The sequence below is a fragment of the Dendrobates tinctorius genome, unplaced genomic scaffold (genome assembly GCF_039654945.1).
Source record: "Dendrobates tinctorius isolate UK_male_01 unplaced genomic scaffold, ASM3965494v1 ptg000164l, whole genome shotgun sequence".
NCBI lineage: Eukaryota > Metazoa > Chordata > Amphibia > Anura > Dendrobatidae > Dendrobates > Dendrobates tinctorius.
In genome coordinates, this window is record NW_027361831.1 from 642,463 (window position 1) to 662,883 (window position 20,421).

The following is a 20,421-nucleotide window of genomic DNA, read 5'->3' on the forward strand; positions in this document are numbered from 1 at the left end:
AGCCTGGGAAGATCCATGGGTATTACCCCCTTCCCAGGCTGTAAACATCGGCCCCCAGTCGCCAGCTTTCCCTGTTCTGGATATGAAAATTGCGCGGGAGCCCACGCCATTTTTTCCCCTTTTTTGAATTGAACAGATAATTGCATTTAATGCAGATTTTATTTGTGTGTTTTTTTTATTTGACTCTTTATGTACCATTTTATTATGTTTATTACTAAACATCGACCTTGGTATTATATATCTATCCTAAGATATATCTGTAGATAGAAAGATATATCTATAGATATTCCCTTATAATGTTTACACATACAAAACAAATATATGTGAACATGGTATGTGATAATTTTATGGTATTCAATGGAGTATGTAAAAGAGGTTGGACAAAGAAATGACATCACAATTCTTTTTTTTTTTTGTTAAATGATAGATCTTTATTTAGCTTACAAATCCGCTTGAAAAAACGCCTGAAAATCTGCATAAAACCGCGTGGATTTTTAACTGTGTTTTCTGCCAAGAAAGGAAGAATCTGTACAGAAAATTCCACAGACAAGTCCGCAACAATACCCTTATAATGCAGCAGCCCCCAATCGCTTCATCCTAATTATTGGAAAACAGTAGATAGCATTCCTGCCAAATAGTTTTTAATTTACTGATTCTACCCAATGATTAAAATTAACTCTGGTCAAACTTTTAGTTTTTTTTTTTTTCTTGATACTTTGCAACCAGATCTGTGATGCATGTAATTAATGTTGTCGTTTGGGAAATCATCGTAGCATTTTATGACGATTTACTTTGAGAACACTCTCTTTTCCATACCTCTGCACTCAGACTGCAAGTATTTTATTTTATTTATTTTTTTTTATGATCATAAACAGATTACATGGATGGTGCAGGAGATGTGACCGCTCTACAGGGCCTCCGACGACACACTGACCGGAGATAATACTCCCGCAGTGTACTTCATCGGAGTTCGTGCTCTCACTTTACAGCACTACCAAAGCGTTAGGCTATGTGCACACGGTGCGGATCCTCCCGCTGATTTTTCCCCGCGGATTTTACGAAATCCGCAGGTCAAATGACCTGCATTTTTCCTGCGGATTTCTTCCTTTTTTATTGCCGTTTTTGTGCGGTTTTCCACCTGCGGATTTGTAGAATGGAGCAGGTGGAAAACTGCAGCAAAACCGCACAAAAGAAGTGACATGCTGCTTTTTTTTCCGCACAAAAATCCGCAGCGTGTGCACAGCTGTCTTTTTTTTTTTTTTTTTTTTTTTTGTTACATAGCCTATAATGGTATTGTACATCACCTGCAGTTCTGCTGCAGATCCGCAGCGGCAAATCCGCTGCGGATCCGCAGTAGAAACCGCACCGTGTGCACAGAGCCTAAGAATTTTCTCACGCAGCGGTGCCGCAAGTGACAGCATGAACTCCGGTGACCTCTAGGTGGCGGCGGGATACACTGCGGAGGATTATCTCCGGTCACTATACACCGGAGCCCCTGTAGAGCGGTCCAGCTCTACACGGGAGATCGTCGTGGGACAATCATTATTAAATGGATTACATCGGAACAGGGAGTATACTGTTGGTTTATTTTATTTTTTTGCAGGTGATCAAGGGCGTCGGGGATTAGTTGAATGGTGAGTGTGTACTGCATGTGGGTGTTTTTTTTTTTTTTTTTTTTAACTATTCAACACAGTAGCCGGATGATGGGACTACTACTTTCCCATCATCGGCTAATGCTGTCACTGTAGCTGACATAGCCGGATGGGACTAGTAGTCCTATCGGCCGATGCCTGCCTACACATGACCCGCACACACAGGCACCCGCAGACAGACCCACACACATAGCCTCCGCCCACATATTCTTCCTCCTCCCTATCTGCAGCGTTTTTCACACGCAACTCCGCAGCAAAATCGCAAATCTTTTTACACCTGCGGTTTTGCTGCGGATTTGACTGGAATTCAATGGATACAGAATCGCTGTAGATCCGCAAAAAGAATTGACATGCTGTGGAAAATAAAATGTTGCAAATCCGCGCGTATTTTCCAGTTCAGTTTCCACTGGAAACCAACCTTCTCTCGCAGGGACCTCTGCATCATCCGGATCCTCAAAAAATGAAATTAGCTGCTTGGTTACTGAGGCCCAGGTACTAAGTGCACACTGGGGCTTTCAGACCAGGTATTTGCCACCTTACAAACCAGTCACCAATGCCATCTGTAGCAAGGTTTGGAAAAAATTTTCATCCTGGTGCATTTCTAATGTACCACATTCATTCCACCCCAACATTTCACAAATATTGGACTTCTTATAGAAGGGGTTAGAATTAGGCCTCAAGCCTAGTACCTTGAAAGTTCAGGTCTCTGCCTTGAGCTCTGTACTTGATCAGGACTTAGCTAACCACCATTGGATTAAAAGGTTCATGGTGTCAGCCCTTAGACTATGTCCCAAGAAACAGTCGGTTATCCCCTCTTGGGATCTCAATGTAGTCCTCAATGGTCTCACACAACCTCAGTTTGAACCTCTATCCTCCTGTACCCCTCAGCTTCTTTCTTTCAAAGCAGCCTTCCTAGTCGCTATAACTATGGCAAGACGAATAGGGGAATTACAGGCATTGTCTAAAGTGAACCTTATTTAATAATCAGACGATTGTATAGTTCTCCATCCTGATCCGTCTTTTCTGGCCAAGGTAGTGTCTGATTTTCACCATTCACAGGACATTGCTCTCCCCTCCTTTTGCCAGAATCCAGCAAAGGAAGAGGAATTCCATACTCTCGATGTTCGGCGTACTATTTTACATTACCCGCAGCAAACCAAATCATGGAGAATTGATCAGAATTTGATTATTCATCCATCGGGACGAAATAAGGGAAAGAAGGCGGCGAATAGAACCATCGCGAACTGGATCAAGAGGGCTATAGCCTGAGCATAACTAGCCCAGAATATGACCCCCCCCCCCCCCCCCCTCCCTACGGTCAAAGCTCATTCTGCAAGGTCTACCTCAGCCTCCTGGGCTGAAAGAGCTGGTGCTTCTACCGAGCAGGGTTGCTACGTGGTCTTCACTTCATACCTTTTACCAGCACTATAGATTGGACTTGTCCAATAGGGATTTAGCCTTCGGCCGAAAGGTTTTTCAGGCCGTTGCCCCCTTCCCCAGTGGAGAATTGGTTGGTATTCCTCCTATGATGTCATGGATGGTGACTACAGAAAATAGAATTAGTCTTACCGGTAATTCGGTTTCTAGGAACTTTCCAGGACAACACTATTTCCCTCCCTATGTTCCTTGGATAATTTCTAACCAGTGCTATGGTGTTAGTTGTAAGTCACTGGCGAATAGGAGGTGGGAGGGACTTTTAACCTCTTTCTGCTTCCAATTTTGTAAGGGTGCCATTTGTGAGTAGCTAATATCGGCCGAAGGGATGTTCAACTGATGCCAGATGGGCACGCTGAATTTGCAGAATGGGCAAATCAAAAATTGGAACAGGACCCCCAGTTTACACAGAACATTATGTTCAGTGATGAGGCAAACTTTTTTGGGTGGGCCATTTATATGGATACACCTAGATAAAATGGGAATGGTGATAGTTTTCTTGCGTAGGGTGTCTTGCATTGAAATCTGCTGCAATGACCCAAGTACTCCGTTGACCCGACATCAACACAGTATCTATCCGCTCCTCACGTGTTAACCCCTGCGACATGTACATAAAGAGAAACTTGGAAATTCATGAAAGAATAAAGTTACATTAAAACCAAGCACAGGGTCGGGTTGGGCCGGGTGGCAGGAATGCATATGCCCGCCGGGCCGGTGCCTAAGCAGCTGCACAGGGCTGGAGGATCGGCAGTGATTTTAATACTTTGTGCACTACAGGTGCGCTGTCATGTCATCCCGCCAGCCGCCCGACATGCAGGCTGCAGCAGTATGTGATGAGCAGACCCAGACTGGCAATAGGCTGAAGGTAAATTGGGCCGCCGCGGCCCCTTTAAATCTTTCTGCGGCCGCCGGGCACAGCCAGGGAGCCGCAGAGAGTAGTTGCAGGGAAGCTTCCGGCTCTGTTCCTGCAGCCGCTTCTTGGAGGAGGAGTATGACAGCTCCATTCCTCAGTGGCTCCAGCTGCTGGATGCCTTCTGCTGTATATTCTGGGGCCATGGAGTTCCTGCACTGCTTGCAGGTGGGCACATTCGCATGATTCATCTCCTTCCTGTCTGCTTCACCTTCTGCGTGGACTTCTTCATCCTGGGTGGTAAGAGGATGTATTATGTCATATTGCCAGCTATCATAGACATTACTGCAGATCTCCCCATTACAGGTGCAGTAATGCTGTCTCTCAGGCTGTAGGGAAAGGCTTCCTCACACTGGAGTCCTCAATATTCCGCTGTGGTCGGAGGTTTGTGCATAGTGAGAAGTCTGGATTCTGTCTTGTGGCTGCGGTTGATTTATGGCAGCTGCTTGAACCTTCTCTGAGACCCAACCCCTGCCCCCCCCCCCCCCTTCACCATCTGTGAGATTTCAAACAGCTGCCATAAACCCCATCCTACCACAGACAGAGCGAGACTGACCCGCAGAGCAGAATCCTGCACTGGACTGAGAACTGTGACCCAGGCAGGAGAACGCCAATGATAGGACCACCTGTATCCCTACCTCTCCATATATGTGTATACGTGTGTGTGTGTGTGTGTGTGTGTGTATATATATATATATATATATATATGCATTTTCAACAGGTCATGTCTTCAGGATTTCCATATTGTTACACATGAGAGAATTCCTGTTGCCTTGATGATACTTCCATCACCTGTGAAATACTAAGGAAAACATGACCTGTTGGGTCCACGAGGACTGGAGTTTGGGAAACACTGCTTTAGGCCATTATCACTCATCCTATCAAGTGATTCAGCGGACAGTGTATATTACTAAAACCATCATGGGGAAAAAAACCCTTTATTCATTAGCAGAATATAAACCCTGGTCAGTTACCTCCCTGCCCACTTTTAATGTAGGCGTTCTGATCCCAGATTGTTTTTGAGGTCCTCCAATATATACCAGGCTGTAGAGACAAAAGGTTTAACCATATATTCTCTTTTCCCCTGAAGAACAACAGTTCACAATAAATTGCTTCCATTTCCAAAGAAACTTGTCTGCCTGTGTCTCTTTATTACACAGAGCACCTGTTGTTCTGTTTCCAGGAAATGTTTCATTTGTGCTCTCAGTTCTGTGATGGGGGTAAGTCTGGGTCCAGCCAGTATTTAAGAAGCATTTTCTTTGCAAGGTATGCAGCAGTTTGGGAAGACTGCCTATCCTCCTGTTAGGAGCATCTGTGCTATCCCAAAAGTGAAATAAGGCTAAGGAAGGAGATAGGGAGTAACCTGAGCCCCAAATGGTATTAATCAAAATTGATACCAGACCCCAAAAAGAGACTGACGCAGGTCAAGACCACAGGCCATGCATGAGGTCGGAGATAGAGAGATGGCATTTAGGATAAGTAATCTATTTGAAAGAGGATCTTTTTTAGGAATATTGAAAGCATAAATGGCCCCATGCATGATTTTATGCTGGGTCTCTCTCCACATTTCATTTATAATGTGTTTCCTAAACGCGCTCCATCCCGCTCTAATCTTGCAGGAATTTCTACATAGTATAATGGCTGCTTCCAATATTTAAAGATGATGTCCGGGTGCACCCCCCAATAGATCAGATTTCATTACAGAATAAAGAACCAATATTGAAGGGATACCCATGGGAGATGACAAAATGACATCCAACTCATTTTGGGCAGCCTCGAATGTAACATCTTTTAAGTTGGCCATAATGGAGAGTTTGATTTGCTCATATTGAAAATAGTGTTGGGGAGGTAGGTTATATTTCTCTAGACATTCTGTACAAGTTAGCGATCTCAGTTCCGTTGGCTGGAGAAGATGAGAGACAGTATTAATCCCCGCCTGTTGCCATTTTGAGAAAATCTTATTTTCGCTACCCGGAGGGAATTCAGGGTTTCGCCATAATGGAAGGTGTTTTGAAATTATAAAAGAAAGGCCAAACTTTTTCCTTACCGCCTTCCAAGTGGAGATAGTATCCCTAAGAATGACCGATCTCCTTACTACAGAAGGTAATGAGGCAATATGGGAATGGAAGAGAGCAGTTACGTTAAAGGGGTATACATTATCGGATTCCAGCGTGTGATCAGAATGTGTGTCTTTTGTGAAGCTAGTCAATTATATAGCGGGAGAGGCAGGCAAGAGTATAGTTTTCTAATCCTTGGGGAAGTTAATGCCTCTATCTTCTTTAGACACCATGAGTTTGCTCAGACTAATCCTAGGACGTTTACCCCTCCAGATAAAATTACTAAAGGCCCTATTGAGTATGGTGTCATCAGTGTTTTACGAGTAATATGGTAGGGTTTGTAATCGGTACATGAGCCTGACTGTACTAATCATTTTCACCAAGTGTGCCCTCTCCATAAAGGATAAGGGTAAATACTGCCATGCCTTTAGCTGGTTTGTAAAATTTTTATAAGAGGGGCATAATTTCACGTGTACAGAGATGTTGGCAGTCGGGCTATTTTAATTCCCAGATAAGTAGTATATGAAGGTGCTAATGACAAACCACCCAATGACATAGTTGAGTAAACTTTTATTCCTTTTTCAGTTAATTGAAGTATTTTGCATTTTTTGACATTGATATCAAAACGGGAGTAAGAACCAAAATCCCAAAGCAGGTCAAGCACTATCGGCAGATGTTGAGAGGGATCATACATAAACAAAATAACGTCATCTGCAAAAAAGACCACCTGAACCGATTTCTTGGTAAATTGGATCCCGGAAAATGTATTTGGATCCGATAAAATGCCAAGGGCCAAGTTACAAAGGAGGGGGGACAACGGGCGTCCCTGCCTCATTCCCTTTTCGAGAGGGAAGGGAGTAGACAGAAAAGCCGGAGTGTATACTTGAGCTCTCGGAGAAGAGTAGAGATTTTGAATGTAATTAAAGAAGGGATCTGTTAAAGACATCCTTGTATAACCACTCCCAATTAATGATGTCAAAGGCCTTTTCCGCGTCTAATGAGACAATCGCAGGGGGAATCTTTTAAGTTAGATGAGGAATAGACTTTATCCAGTACCAAGAGTACTGTCTTACAGCTTTTTGGCAGCATTTTTTTTCCCCTATAGAAATTAATGAGAAATTGGAAAAAAAAAACAGCAACAGCGTTTTTCGGAGGGTTTTTGAAGTGTTTTGATGATTACAATTAGATTATCAATCTCAAAGTGCTGGAACTTCTGTTATTTTTTTTTTTTTTCTTCAATGTTTAACCCACATGGATGAGACAGTCGGTATTGACAACAGAATCTAATGGGCATCGTGATGTAGAAAAAGGTATTTTTCAACAATCCAATAGATCTTGAGTACAAAATCTGTACATATTTCATCCCCTGATGTTTCCCCTTTTTATTTCTAGTAATTGTATTACTGGATCCTTTATAATACATCATCATCTTCTTCTCATTCAGGTCACTACAGTATAGTATACTTTCAGTGGAGATCTTCTATATAAGAGAATTTTCCTGATTTGCCCCATCAAGGATGGATGAGGGCAGAGACAAGATGGCGGAGAGAATATTACACCTCACCCTAGAGATCCTCTTCCGGCTTACTGGAGAGGTAAGAGATTCTGATGACGTCACATTACATCATTCTTATCTGTGGGAATAACAGATGGACAGAACTGGAGAGGTGAGGACTCTGGAAATGTCTGTAGTGAGATTTATTAATGTGTCTCTCCATAACCAGGATTACACAGTAGTGAAGAAGACCTCTAGTGAGCGCTGTCAGGACCCTGTGTCTGAGGGATGGGGAAGACTTCTAAGCCCAATCACGGTGAATCCACCTCTCCCCCTGATGCATGAGGATATCAATGACCAGAAGATCCTAGAACTCACCTACAAGATGATTGAGCTGCTGACTGGAGAGGTGACACTGCTGGGACATTATACAGTAACACTATGAAGGCATCTGGGGGATGACAGTATCATTGTGTATGTCAGGTTCCTATAAGGTGTCAGGATGTTGCCATCTATTTCTCCATGGTGGAGTGGGAATATGTAGAAGGACACAAAGATCTGTACAAGGATGAAATGATGGAGGTTCCCCAGCCCCTCACGTCACCAGGTAATAGACAAGACTAAATACACACGGCCTATAATTATCTGTGTGCAAAGAATTAATTCAGTCCCTGTATGTGTTTCCTCCAGTTCTATTTAGTAAGAGGACAGCACTAGAGAGATGTCCTCGTCCTCTTCTTCCACAGGACTGTAAACAAGAAGATCCCAATGTTCCTCAGGATTATCAGGTAGATGGAGAGAAGGTGTCATGAGATCTCCCCTATGATGTGTAGATGGCTGTGAAGGTTTTGTGCTCAGTTTTGTTTTATCAACCAGTATTATATGTTTTATACTTGTGTAATGAGAACCTTGGAGATGGCGGGATTAGAGCTGATCATAGATGTGACTTCTCAATCTGTCTATGACTCTTACAATATTTGTTTCAGGGTAAAGATTTGACCCATATTAATACTACAGAGATATATGCGAGGGGTGATGAGGGGTGCAATGAGAAGATTCCTACAGATAAAGCCCCAGGTGAGTAGTAACCACTACAGAGAAGTGACAGATTCTCACTCACTGGCTGTCACTGCTTTGTAGGTTTTATCAAGTGGTCACCATTCTGCCACTGTCCCCAATACTTTGGGCAATGGAAATTCTTCTAATGGAGTGATGCCTGTTTTGACCACAACTTACAGCTTGGTGAATCCATCCTACCCCCCTGGAATTAGAAGATGCTAACCCTTAGGCCTGTTTCACACTTCGTTTTTGACAATTAGTCAAGATCCGCCAAATTGGAAAAAAAAAACGGGTCCGCCAATTTTGTTTGCGGATCTGTTTTTTTCCCCATAGACTTTCATTATCGGCGGATTTTGACTGAGGTCATCCGTTGCGTCCGTATTTTAGCGGATCCGCCAAAATTTTGGCGTCCGCAAAGATTTCCAGGCCCTGTTTTAACCCGCAATTCTGTCTCGGTGCCGGATGAAAATCTTTCTCTTTCTTTTTTTTTTTTTTTTCTTTTTTTTTTTTTCCCCCTCTCATCCACTATCCGCCATTTTGGTGGTTTTTAACTGACACAAAAAAACCGAAGTGTGAAACAGGCCTAAGACAGGGATTGAAGACCCGTCACCATTCTGCAAACCCTACTTATTCCTCAGCACCGCTTTTTAACAGAGCTGAGGAATATGGGTATAGTGTCCCCCCCCAGAGTTGAAATTTCTCTGGGGTCTTAGCTACCGGAGGTAGCTGAGACCCCAGTGAACATGATTCGGGTCAGTTATTGCCGACCCTGTGTTGTGATTGCTGTTAACGGTATAATGGCGACTGCAATAAAAGTGAGATTTTCCATTTAATTTCTCGCTTGACTGATGTGATCGCGCATTAGAGGAGAGGGAAATGGGGTCCCCCGAGCCCCCCACATTACCTTTTGTACCAGATCAGTAATCCCTCGGCCTCCCTCCTTCCTCTGGCAGAAAGAAAATGGTGGGTGCATGTGTGTGCACACGCCAAGATCTGCCTGCACCCGGCAACCGATGAGAACTTTCTCATTGGCTGCTGGCTTTTGCTTACTGTGATAGACCCTATCACAGTAATCCGAAGCCCCCAATATTAGTAAATATGGCAGCACTTGGGCTGTGCCCCTCTTTTCTCTCCTGTAGCTGTTCTGGGAAAGAAGAGAGATACACTACGTTCCAGTGCATCCATGTCAGGAATATAAAATAATTTCATCCCTTGCATCCCTGTTGTCAGGGGATTATAGAAAATTTATATATATATATATATATATATATATATATATATATATATATATATATATATATATATATATTACACACATTAGGTTAGGGCTACACGCATTAGGGTTACGTTTATTAGGGTTAGGATTAGGCATTAAAAAAATACTAGTGTTAGATTAGGATTATTTTTTCGGTTAGGGCTACACGTATTGGGGTTAGTTTTTTGTTAGGAAAGCAAAGAAAAAAATGGCCCGCAGAATATTTAGCGCGGAGGAAGCGTACAACCTGCTTTGCTCCAGCAGTGAAACGAAATCTGCCTCTGAAGTAGAGCAGTTTTCATGCAGTGATGTCGACTCTTCCTCCCCCCCCCCCCCCCCCCCCCCCCCAAAGCTGTGGTGTTATAACCAGGGCTGTGGAGTCAGTATAAAATGTACCGACTCCGACTCCTCAAATATATAATAAATTGGGTACAGTAATTCAATGCAGAATGTGCTGAATATTTTTTCACAGGAATTTGGGAAAGTTATGAAATGTTCTATTCCTGATCTAAGGCTACATTCACACACAGCGTTTCTCCTGCATTTTTTGAGGATACGCTTTTCAGCTGCAAAAGCAGATCAGGTTTTTAAAAAAACCGCATCACCTTAAAGATTTTGAGCTCATAGATAATGTTTTCAATAGAGCAGATTTCTAATCTGCTTTTGCTATCTATCCATCTATTTATCCATATCTGTCTATCCGTATCGCATCTGTACCAAAAAGAATGAAAGCTGGGTAGCACACAGACTAACACACTTTTTTTTTTTTTTTTTTTTTTTTTTATATATATCACCAGTCAGGTACACCTCATAGCTGCCCAAAAGGATGCCCAGGACAGGCATTTCTCGTCCTTAGTAACACATCAACATCAATTGATAGTTGGAATAAATAGACTGCATTCACCACATCTTCTTATGGTGCAGGCTTTATTTTCAACTGTAGGGGTGTGCAGTATGAGGTTCTGCAGCAGCTGAGGTGTACAGTATGAGGTTCTGCAGAACAGTATGAGGTTCTGTGCCCCCCCCCCCCCCAGGTTTGATCCTGGCTACACCCATGGTGTGATTGTAGCCTGAGGATCTAGGGTTTTTCTTAGCTGAGATAAGTCATAGTGTTTATATATATATATATATATATATATATATATATATATATATATATATATATATATACACTAGTTGAAGAGCCCGGCGCTGCCCGGGCATAGTAACTAACTGGTTAGTTATAACAAAATATAATTATCCTCCATCCCATAGTCCCGTGCCCATATATCCATCATGCATATCCTCCATCCCATAGTAGAGTGCCCATATACCCATCACACATTCTCCATCCCATAGTAACCATTATGACATCATAATGAGGGGCGGGGCTTGAGACACACATACTTTTTCCCCATTATGTAGACAGGGGCAAAATTGTTTGGTGAATTGGAACGCGCGGGGTTAAAATTTCACCTCACAACATAGCCTATGACGCTCTCGGGGTCCAGACGTGTGACTCTGCCAAATTTTGTGGCTGTAGCTACTAGCTGCGACGGTGCGGATGCCAATTATCCTCCATCCCATAGACCCGTGCCCATATACCCATAATACATATCCTCCATCCCATAGTCCCATGCCCATATACCCATCAGACATACTCGTAATCCCATAGTCGAGTGCCCATATACCCATCACACATCCTTCATCTCATAGTCCCGTGCCCATATACCCGTCATACATATCCTCCATCCCATAGTCCAGTGTCCATATACCCATCACACATTCTCCATCCCATAGTAACCATTATGACATCATAATGAGGGGCGGGGCTCCATCCCATAGGCCCGTGCCCATATCCTCCATCCCATAGGCCCATGCCCATATACCCATCACACATATCCACCATCCCATAGTCGAGTGCCCATATACCCATAACACATCCTCCATCCCTTAGGCCCGTGCCCATATACCCATCATACATATCCTCCATCCCATAGTCAACCATTATGACATCATAATGAGTGGTGGGGCTTGCAACCTATGATGAATCAGCGTCGCCATGGCCACCATTATGACAAAGAGGGGCGGGGCTTGATACGCACACAGTTTCCCTATTATGTAGATGGGGCAAAATTGTTTCGTGAATTGGAACGCGCGGGGTTAAAATTTCGCCTCACAACATAGCTTAGGACACTCTCAGGGTTCAGACGTGTGACTGTGCCAAATTTTGTGGCTGTAGCTGCGACTGTGCGGATGCCTATCCCGGACACACACACACACACACACACACACACACACACACACACACACACACACACACACACACACACACACACACACACACACACACACACACTCTTTGAGCATTATATATTAGACTAGCTGAAGAGCCTGGCGCTGCCCGGGCATGGTAACTAACTGTGAATAGTTATAACAAATTATAATCATCCTCCATCTCATAGTCCCGTGCCCATATACCCGTCATACATATCCTCCATCCCATAGTCCAGTGCCCATATGCCCATCACACATCCTCCATCCCATAGTCGACCATTATGACATCATAATGAGCGGCGGGGCTTGCAACCTATGACGACATCAGCGTCGCCATGGCAACCATTATGACATCATAATGTGGGGCGGGGCTTGATACACACACTTTTCCCATTATGTAGATAGGGGCAAAATTGTTTGGTGAATTGGAACACGTGGGGTTAAAATTTCCCCTCACAACATAGCCTAGGACACACTCGGGGTCCAGACATGTTACTGTGACAATTTTTGTGGCTGTAGCTGCGACGGTGCACATGCCAATCCCCGACACACACACACACACACACACACTGAGCTTTATATAATAGATATACAGTACAGACCAAAAGTTTGGAAACACCCTCTCATTCAAAGAGTTTTCTTTATTTTCATGACTATGAATATTGTAGATTCACTCTGAAGGCATCAAAACTATGAATTAACACATGTGGAATTATATAATTAACAAAAAAGTGTGAAACAAATGAAAATATGTCTTATATTCTAGGTTCTTCAAAGTAGACACCTTTTGCTTTGATTACTGCTTCGCACACTCTTGGCATTCTCTTGATGAGCTTCAAGAGGTAGTCACCGGAAATGGTGTTCACTTCACAGGTGTGCCCTGTCAGGTTTAATAAGTGGGATTTCTTGCCTTATAAATGAGGTTGGGACCATCAGTTGTGTTGTGCAGAAGTCTGGTGGATACACAGGTGATAGTCATACTGAAAAGACAGCTGCTTTTTTTCTTGCCATAATACAAATTCTAAGTAAAGAAAAATGAGTGGCCATCATTACTTTAAGAAATGAAAGTCAGTCCGAAAAATTGGGAAAACTTTGAAAGTGTCCCCAAGTGCAGTGGCATAAACCATCAAGCGCTACAAAGAAACTGGCTCACATGAGGACCGCCCCAGGAAAGGAAGACCAAGAGTCACCTCTGCTGCGGAGGATAAGTTCATCCGAGTCACCAGCTTCAGAAATCGCAGCTCATATTAGAGACCAGGTCAATGCCACACAGAGTTCTAGCAGCAGACACATCTCTACAACAACTGTTAAGAGGAGACTTTGTGCAGCAGGCCTTCATAGTAAGATAGCTGCTAGGAAACCACTGCTTAGGACAGGCAACAAGCAGAAGAGACTTGTTTGGGCTAAAGAACACACGGAATGGACATTAGACCAGTGGAAATCTGTGCTTTGGTCTGATTAGTCAACATTTGAGATCTTTGGTTCCAACCACCGTGTCTTTGGGCGATGCAGAAAAGGTGAACTGATTCTACGTGCCTGGTTCACCCCGTGAAGCATGGAGGAGGAGGAGGTGTGATGGTGTGGGGGTGCTTTGCTGGTGACACTGTTGGGGATTTATTCAAAATGGAAGGCGTACTGAACCAGCATGGCTACTACAGCATCTTGCAGCGGCATGCTATTCCATCCAGTTTGTGTTTAGTTGGACCATCATTTATTTTTCAACAGGACAATGACCCCAAACACACCTCCAGGCTGTGAAAGGGCTGTTTGACCAAGAAGGAGAGAGATGGGGTGCTACACCAGATGACCTGGCCTCCACAGTCACCAGACCTGAACCCTTTCGAGATGGTTTGGGGTGAACTGGACCGCAGAGTGAAGGCAAAAGGGCCAACAAGTGCTAAGCATCTCTGGGAACTCCTTCAAGACTGTTGGAAGACCATTTCCGGTGACTACCTCTTGAAGCTCATGAAGAGAATACTGCTTTGCACACTCTTGGTAATCAAAGCAAAAGGTGACTACTTTGAAGATCCTAGAATATAAGACATATTTTCAGTTGTTTTTTGTTAATTATATAATTCCACATGTGTTAATTCACAGTCTTGATGCCTTCAGAGTGAATCTACAATTTTCATAGTCATGAAAATAAAGAAAACTCTTTGAATGAGGTGTTTCCAAAATTTTGGTCTGTACTGTATATATGTAATTGATATTACATAGTGTATTACATATTTACAATTTATTACAGTTTTTTGTGTTCTAAAGTTGTATTCCAATAAATATATAATGTTCTATCTAAATATCTAGATTATTGTATCTTAAAAATGATTCAATGTCTGATGTTCACATTGTACTACAATAAATTTTTCACTTAAATATAAGCAATATATGTCGGAGTCGCAGGTTTGGCTTACCGACTCCACAGCCCTGGTTATACAGTGGGGCAAAAAAGTATTTAGTCAGTCAGCAATAGTGCAAGTTCCACCACTTAAAAAGATGAGAGGCGTCTGTAATTTACATCATAGGTAGACCTCAACTATGGGAGACAAACTGAGAAAAAAAAAAATCCAGAAAATCACATTGTCTGTTTTTTTTTCATTTTATTTGCATATTATGGTGGAAAATAAGTATTTGGTCAGAAACAAGCAATCAAGATTTCTGGCTCTCACAGACCTGTAACTTCTTCTTTAAGAGTCTCCTCTTTCCTCCACTCATTACCTGTAGTAATGGCACCTGTTTAAACTTGTTATCAGTATAAAAAGACACCTGTGCACACCCTCAAACAGTCTGACTCCAAACTCCACTATGGTGAAGACCAAAAAGCTGTCAAAGGACACCAGAAACAAAATTGTAGCCCTGCACCAGGCTGGGAAGACTGAATCTGCAATAGCCAACCAGCTTGGAGTGAAGAAATCAACTGTGGGAGCAATAATTAGAAAATGGAAGACATACAAGACCACTGATACTCTCCCTCGATCTGGTGCTCCACGCAAAATCCCACCCCGTGGGGTCAGAATGATCACAAGAACGGTGAGCAAAAATCCCAGAACCACGCGGGGGGACCTAGTGAATGAACTGCAGAGAGCTGGGACCAATGTAACAAGGCCTACCATAAGTAACACACTACGCCACCATGGACTCAGATCCTGCAGTGCCAGACGTGTCCCACTGCTTAAGCCTGTACATGTCCGGGCCCGTCTGAAGTTTGCTAGAGAGCATTTGGATGATCCAGAGGAGTTTTGGAAGAATGTCCTATGGTCTGATGAAACCAAACTGGAACTGTTTGGTAGAAACACAACTTGTCGTGTTTGGAGGAAAAAGAATACTGAGTTGCATCCATCAAACACCATACCTACTGTAAAGCATTGTGGTGGAAACATCATGCTTTGGGGCTGTTTCTCTGCAAAGGGGCCAGGACGACTGATCCGGGTACATGAAAGAATGAATGGGGCCATGTATTGTGAGATTTTGAGTGCAAACCTCCTTCCATCAGCAAGGGCATTGATGATGAAACATGGCTGGGTCTTTCAACATGACAATGATCCAAAGCACACCGCCAGGGCAACGAAGGAGTGGCTTCGTAAGAAGCATTTCAAGGTCCTGGAGTGGCCTAGCCAGTCTCCAGATCTCAACCCTATAGAAAACCTTTGGAGGGAGTTGAAAGTCCGTGTTGCCAAGCGAAAAGCCAAAAACATCACTGCTCTAGAGGAGATCTGCATGGAGGAATGGGCCAACATACCAACAACAGTGTGTGGCAACCTTGTGAAGACTTACAGAAAACGTTTGACCTCTGTCATTGCCAACAAAGGATATATCACAAAGTATTGAGATGAAATTTTGTTTCTGACCAAATACTTATTTTCCACCATAATATGCAAATAAAATGAAAAAAAAACAGACAATGTGATTTTGTGGATTTTTTTTTTTTTCTCAGTTTGTCTCCCATAGTTGAGGTCTACCTATGATGTAAATTACAGACGCCTCTCATCTTTTTAAGTGGTGGAACTTGCACTATTGCTGACTGACTAAATACTTTTTTGCCCCACTGTAACACTACACTTTGCCCTCAAATTCCCCCTTTTTCTGCAGTCCCTGGAATAAGAGTAAATGTCACCAATTTTACCCCCTTTGATTCTTTCCAAATTTTCATTAGCCTGGAAGTCCTACAATTGATCGCCCACTAAACAAAATTATATGCCCGACAATACATCTCCCAAAAACCCACTGCCTTTCGTTCCTGGATCTCCACAAATGTCCCCAAAATAAAAAAAAAAAACAAAAAACAATTTGGGCCTTACCCTGAATATGGGATTAGCAAAAAAAAAAAAAAAAAACCATACTCTGCTCCTACTGGGCAACAAAAGCTGTCCACAGCACCCCTTTGTTTGCAGCCGTCATGTCCCGAGTCCGTTATGAATCCCTGATGAGATTCCTCCACTTCAGTGGCAATTACCAAGCGCCCCCCCCTCCCCAAGAACTGACCCCAACTATGATCGGCTAAATAAATTGAGACCCCTAATTTCCCTCCTACAAACTTCATTTCTAAATTCCTATACCCCAGAGCAAAATGTGGCAGTCGACTAGTCCTTGATGAGCTACAAGGGCCGTCTGTCATTCCGCTAATTCATCCCCTCCAAGCGAGCCAAATACGGCATAAAATTATACAAAACTTGCAAAAGCTCATCAGGGTACACTTCCACCTAACTATTTTATGAAGGTAGGGACCGCCAAATCAACCCCCCCCCCCCCCAAACTGCGCCCTCACAATTGGCATCCCAGGCAAAATTGTCTGGGAGCTAATGACACCCTTTCTCCATCAAGGGTACCACGTGTATATGGACAACTATTACACGAGCATCCACCTATATAAATCCCACCATGCTGCAAATACAGGGGGTCTGTGGGACAGTCAGAAAAAAAACTATTGGGTTTCCGTTACAGTTGGTGTCCAGACGTTTGGAGAAGGGGGCGTCATTCACGCAAGTGACCAACTTCTTGCAGTGAAGTGGAATGACAGGATGGACGTCTACATGCTGACCACATCGCATGCGGACACCACTGTGACGGTCAGAGACGCCACCAGGGACAAACAAAATCAATCTGTCACAGATTATAACAAATTTGCATGTGGCGTTGACCTGTCAGACCAGGTTCTGCATCCATACCTGGTGAAGGGGAATTCCAGGGCCTGGTACAAAAATCTGGCACTCTACCTTATCCAAATTGCTACATACAACAGTTTTGTTCTGTACAAAAAGTCCCAAGGACCGCTTAATATCCTCCAGTTTCAGGAAAAAATTGTTGAGGGCCTCATGTTTGAGTTGATGGCACAGGGGGACGTCTTCGAGTCTGAGGATGCCCGGAGACTTGCAGAGCGCCATTTTCCTTGCCCTGTCACTCCCACCCAAAAGTATCCTCAAAAAAGATGCCGAGTTTGTAGGAAGCATGGTAGACGGAGTAATTCCCCGTACTATTGCCTCACGTGCCCATCCTAACCAGGCCTTTGTATCTCCCCCTGTTTTGAGACCTACCACACCTCTTACAATTATTAGTTATTGTTTTTTTTATTTTCAGTGATTTTTATTTTCTGCTTAGTGGCCCCAGTAGAGTAATTTGGAACAAGTAATAGAGAATATTTTCATCAGTAGATCCCATTTTACCCCACTTCACAATTAATTCCAGGACTTGATCAGTCACATACCAAACTACTATTCCAACAAATTCTCACCCATGTCTGTACAATCCAGAGTGTGGATCCCACCAATGCTCTTAAAGTCAGGTCATATGAAAAATAACTCTAGGACCTGATTACTCACAAACATTTTTGTCCATTTATCTAACTTTGACTGTTTTTCCAACTATGTCTTTCTACACAAAACACTGGCTTCCATTTATATTACTTATATTTATGTTGTGATGCAGGCATGGTCATTTTATTGGAAGATCTCTAATAATGAGGAAGTTCTGTACTTAAACACTATGGGCTTTACTTTATGGTTCTTGCCGAACCTCTGGTACCAGACAATACTTTACTGTTTCTGTAGAGAATTGGTTGTTTTGTACATATAGGTGCATTTAGCGGTTCCTATCTTGGCAGGTGGGAGCTTGCTATGGTGTATCACATCTGTTGGCACATTCATCTCTCATATAGGGATTGACGGAGCCAAACGGACGTTGTCCGACCAGTCTCTGAAAGTGTCTGCCATTCTAGCCCTGCTAGTGTTCTTTCATCTTTAAACAAAATCTGCTTTGTCACATAGTCGGCTGCATTTTCCTCCACATTTTGCCCTTCCTTCCAGTACAGTTTATTCTTCCTGCTACAACATACGCAAATGCGGGACAACTGTTTTAGTTAGCAAGACCTAATTTTATTATCAACCAATGTGTTTTTAGGAGCATGTCTCCCTCTGTGAGAAATAATTCCTGAAACGATTTTCTTGTTTGCTCAATATCTCTAGAAGCTTTGAATGGGTCCTGGACCTTCAATTTTACCCTAAAGACTAAATGGTGTGCCATCTATTATTATAGGCAAAGCCGTGTGTCCTGCTCTCACATTGGTGCCATATTGGATACATTTCTGAACACATAAAAACTAGTGCAATAAAATTTCCTTAGAACATACCTAAAAGAATCATAAAAGAGACAGTGAAAAAATGCAATTTGTAAATTTCCAAACTTGTGTTGCATCAACCACCGGAAAAAAATTCTTTGGTATCAAACTACTCACTACCTCCCATTTATGACATTTATGGGGGATTTCTGTTGCTCATGAACCACACAGGCTCTGCAAATATGACAATCTATTTCAAATAAAGCAAACTATGTCACATTGTGCACCTTGCTGTCCAAGCCCTGCCGTTTGTCCAAACAGAACTTTTTGACTACATATGGGATAAGAAAGTTGGGTAACAAATTGTGGGGTCCACTTTTTGGTGTGGTGAGAAATTCAGGTCTAAAACAATATGCAAATTGCCTCTTCAGAAAGAAAGAGGACTTTTACTCTACAGCGCCACCTATTGGTAGTAGCGATCCTACCAATAGGTGGCGCTGTAGAGTAAAAGTCCTCTTTCTTTCTGAAGAGGCAATTTGCATATTTTCCCAGAGGAGCATTGTACGGCGAATAAGCCTCCTTACCTTGACAAGCCAGAGCTGGCATGTCACTCTCCATAAGGAGAAACGTTACCCCTTAGACCTCGGTCTAAAACAAGATTTTTGTGAAAAAAAAATTAACTTTTTCAATGTGATAACCTAATGTTATCAAATTCTGTTTCGTACCTGTGGGTTAAAATTACTCAATATACCCCTGGATAAAATCTTTGAGGGGGGGCAGTTCCAAAACGGGGTCAGTTGTGGGGGGTTTCTGCTGTTTTGGCACAGCTCTAAACCCGATATGGCATCTGATCTCACAATTTTGATATAAAAAAGTCAAACTGTGCTCCTTCCCTTTCAAGCTCTGCCATACACCCAAACAGTGGTTTACCCCCACATATGGGGTAACAGCTTTCTCAGGACAAATTGCACAACAACTTTTGAGGTCTATTTTCTCCTGTTACTTTTGGGAAAATAAAAAATTGGGGGCAAAAAGATCATTGTGGGAAAAAAAATGATTTTTTATTTTTTTGGCTCTATGTTATAAACTTCTGTGAAGCACTTGGGGGTTCAAAGTTCTCACCGCACATCTAGATAAGTTCCTTAGGGTCTACTTTCCAACAGGGCTGTGGAGTCGGTAAGCCAAACCTCCGACTCCAACTCAAACTCCTCAATTTCCATGACACCGACTCCACCAAAATGGGCTTTTTCCTTCCACATTGCCCAAGTTCCTGTGAAGCACCCAAAGGGTTAATAAACTTCTTGAATGTGGTTTTGAGCACCTTAAGGGGTGCAGTTTTTAGAATAGTGTTACCTTTGGGTATTTTCTGTCATGTACACCCCTCAAAGTGACTTCAAATCTGATGTCCCTAAATAAAAAAAATGGTTTTGTAAATTTTGTTAAAATTGAAAATCGCTGGTCAAATTTTAACCCTTATAACTTCCTACCAAAAAAAAAAAATTTGTTTCCAGAATTGTGCTGATGTAAAGTAGATTTGTGGGAAATGTTAAGTATTTTGTGTGACACATCTCTTATTTAACCCCTTTACCCCCAAGGGTGGTTTGCACGGTAATGACCGGGCCAATTTTTACAATTCTGACCACTGTCCCTTTTATGAGGTCATAACTCTGGAAGCTTCCATGGATCGTGGTGATTCTGACATTGTTTTCTCATGACATATTGTAGGCGCACGGCAGAGCTCGGAAGAGAGCGAGCA

General features: G+C 42.8%; 1 protein-coding gene across 1 annotated transcript in view; it reads left to right on the top strand.

The window, feature by feature from the left end:
• LOC141053012 (uncharacterized) overlaps positions 1–20,421 on the top strand; it is an 81,651-nt gene that overhangs the window by 9,703 nt on the left and 51,527 nt on the right. The window contains exons 2-6 of the mRNA XM_073550341.1: positions 7,498–7,648; positions 7,778–7,957; positions 8,032–8,155; positions 8,239–8,336; positions 8,535–8,625. Coding sequence (XP_073406442.1) covers positions 7,571–7,648; positions 7,778–7,957; positions 8,032–8,155; positions 8,239–8,336; positions 8,535–8,625 — 571 coding nt within the window. The 5' untranslated portion in view covers positions 7,498–7,570. The remainder of the gene's footprint in view (positions 1–7,497; positions 7,649–7,777; positions 7,958–8,031; positions 8,156–8,238; positions 8,337–8,534; positions 8,626–20,421) is intronic.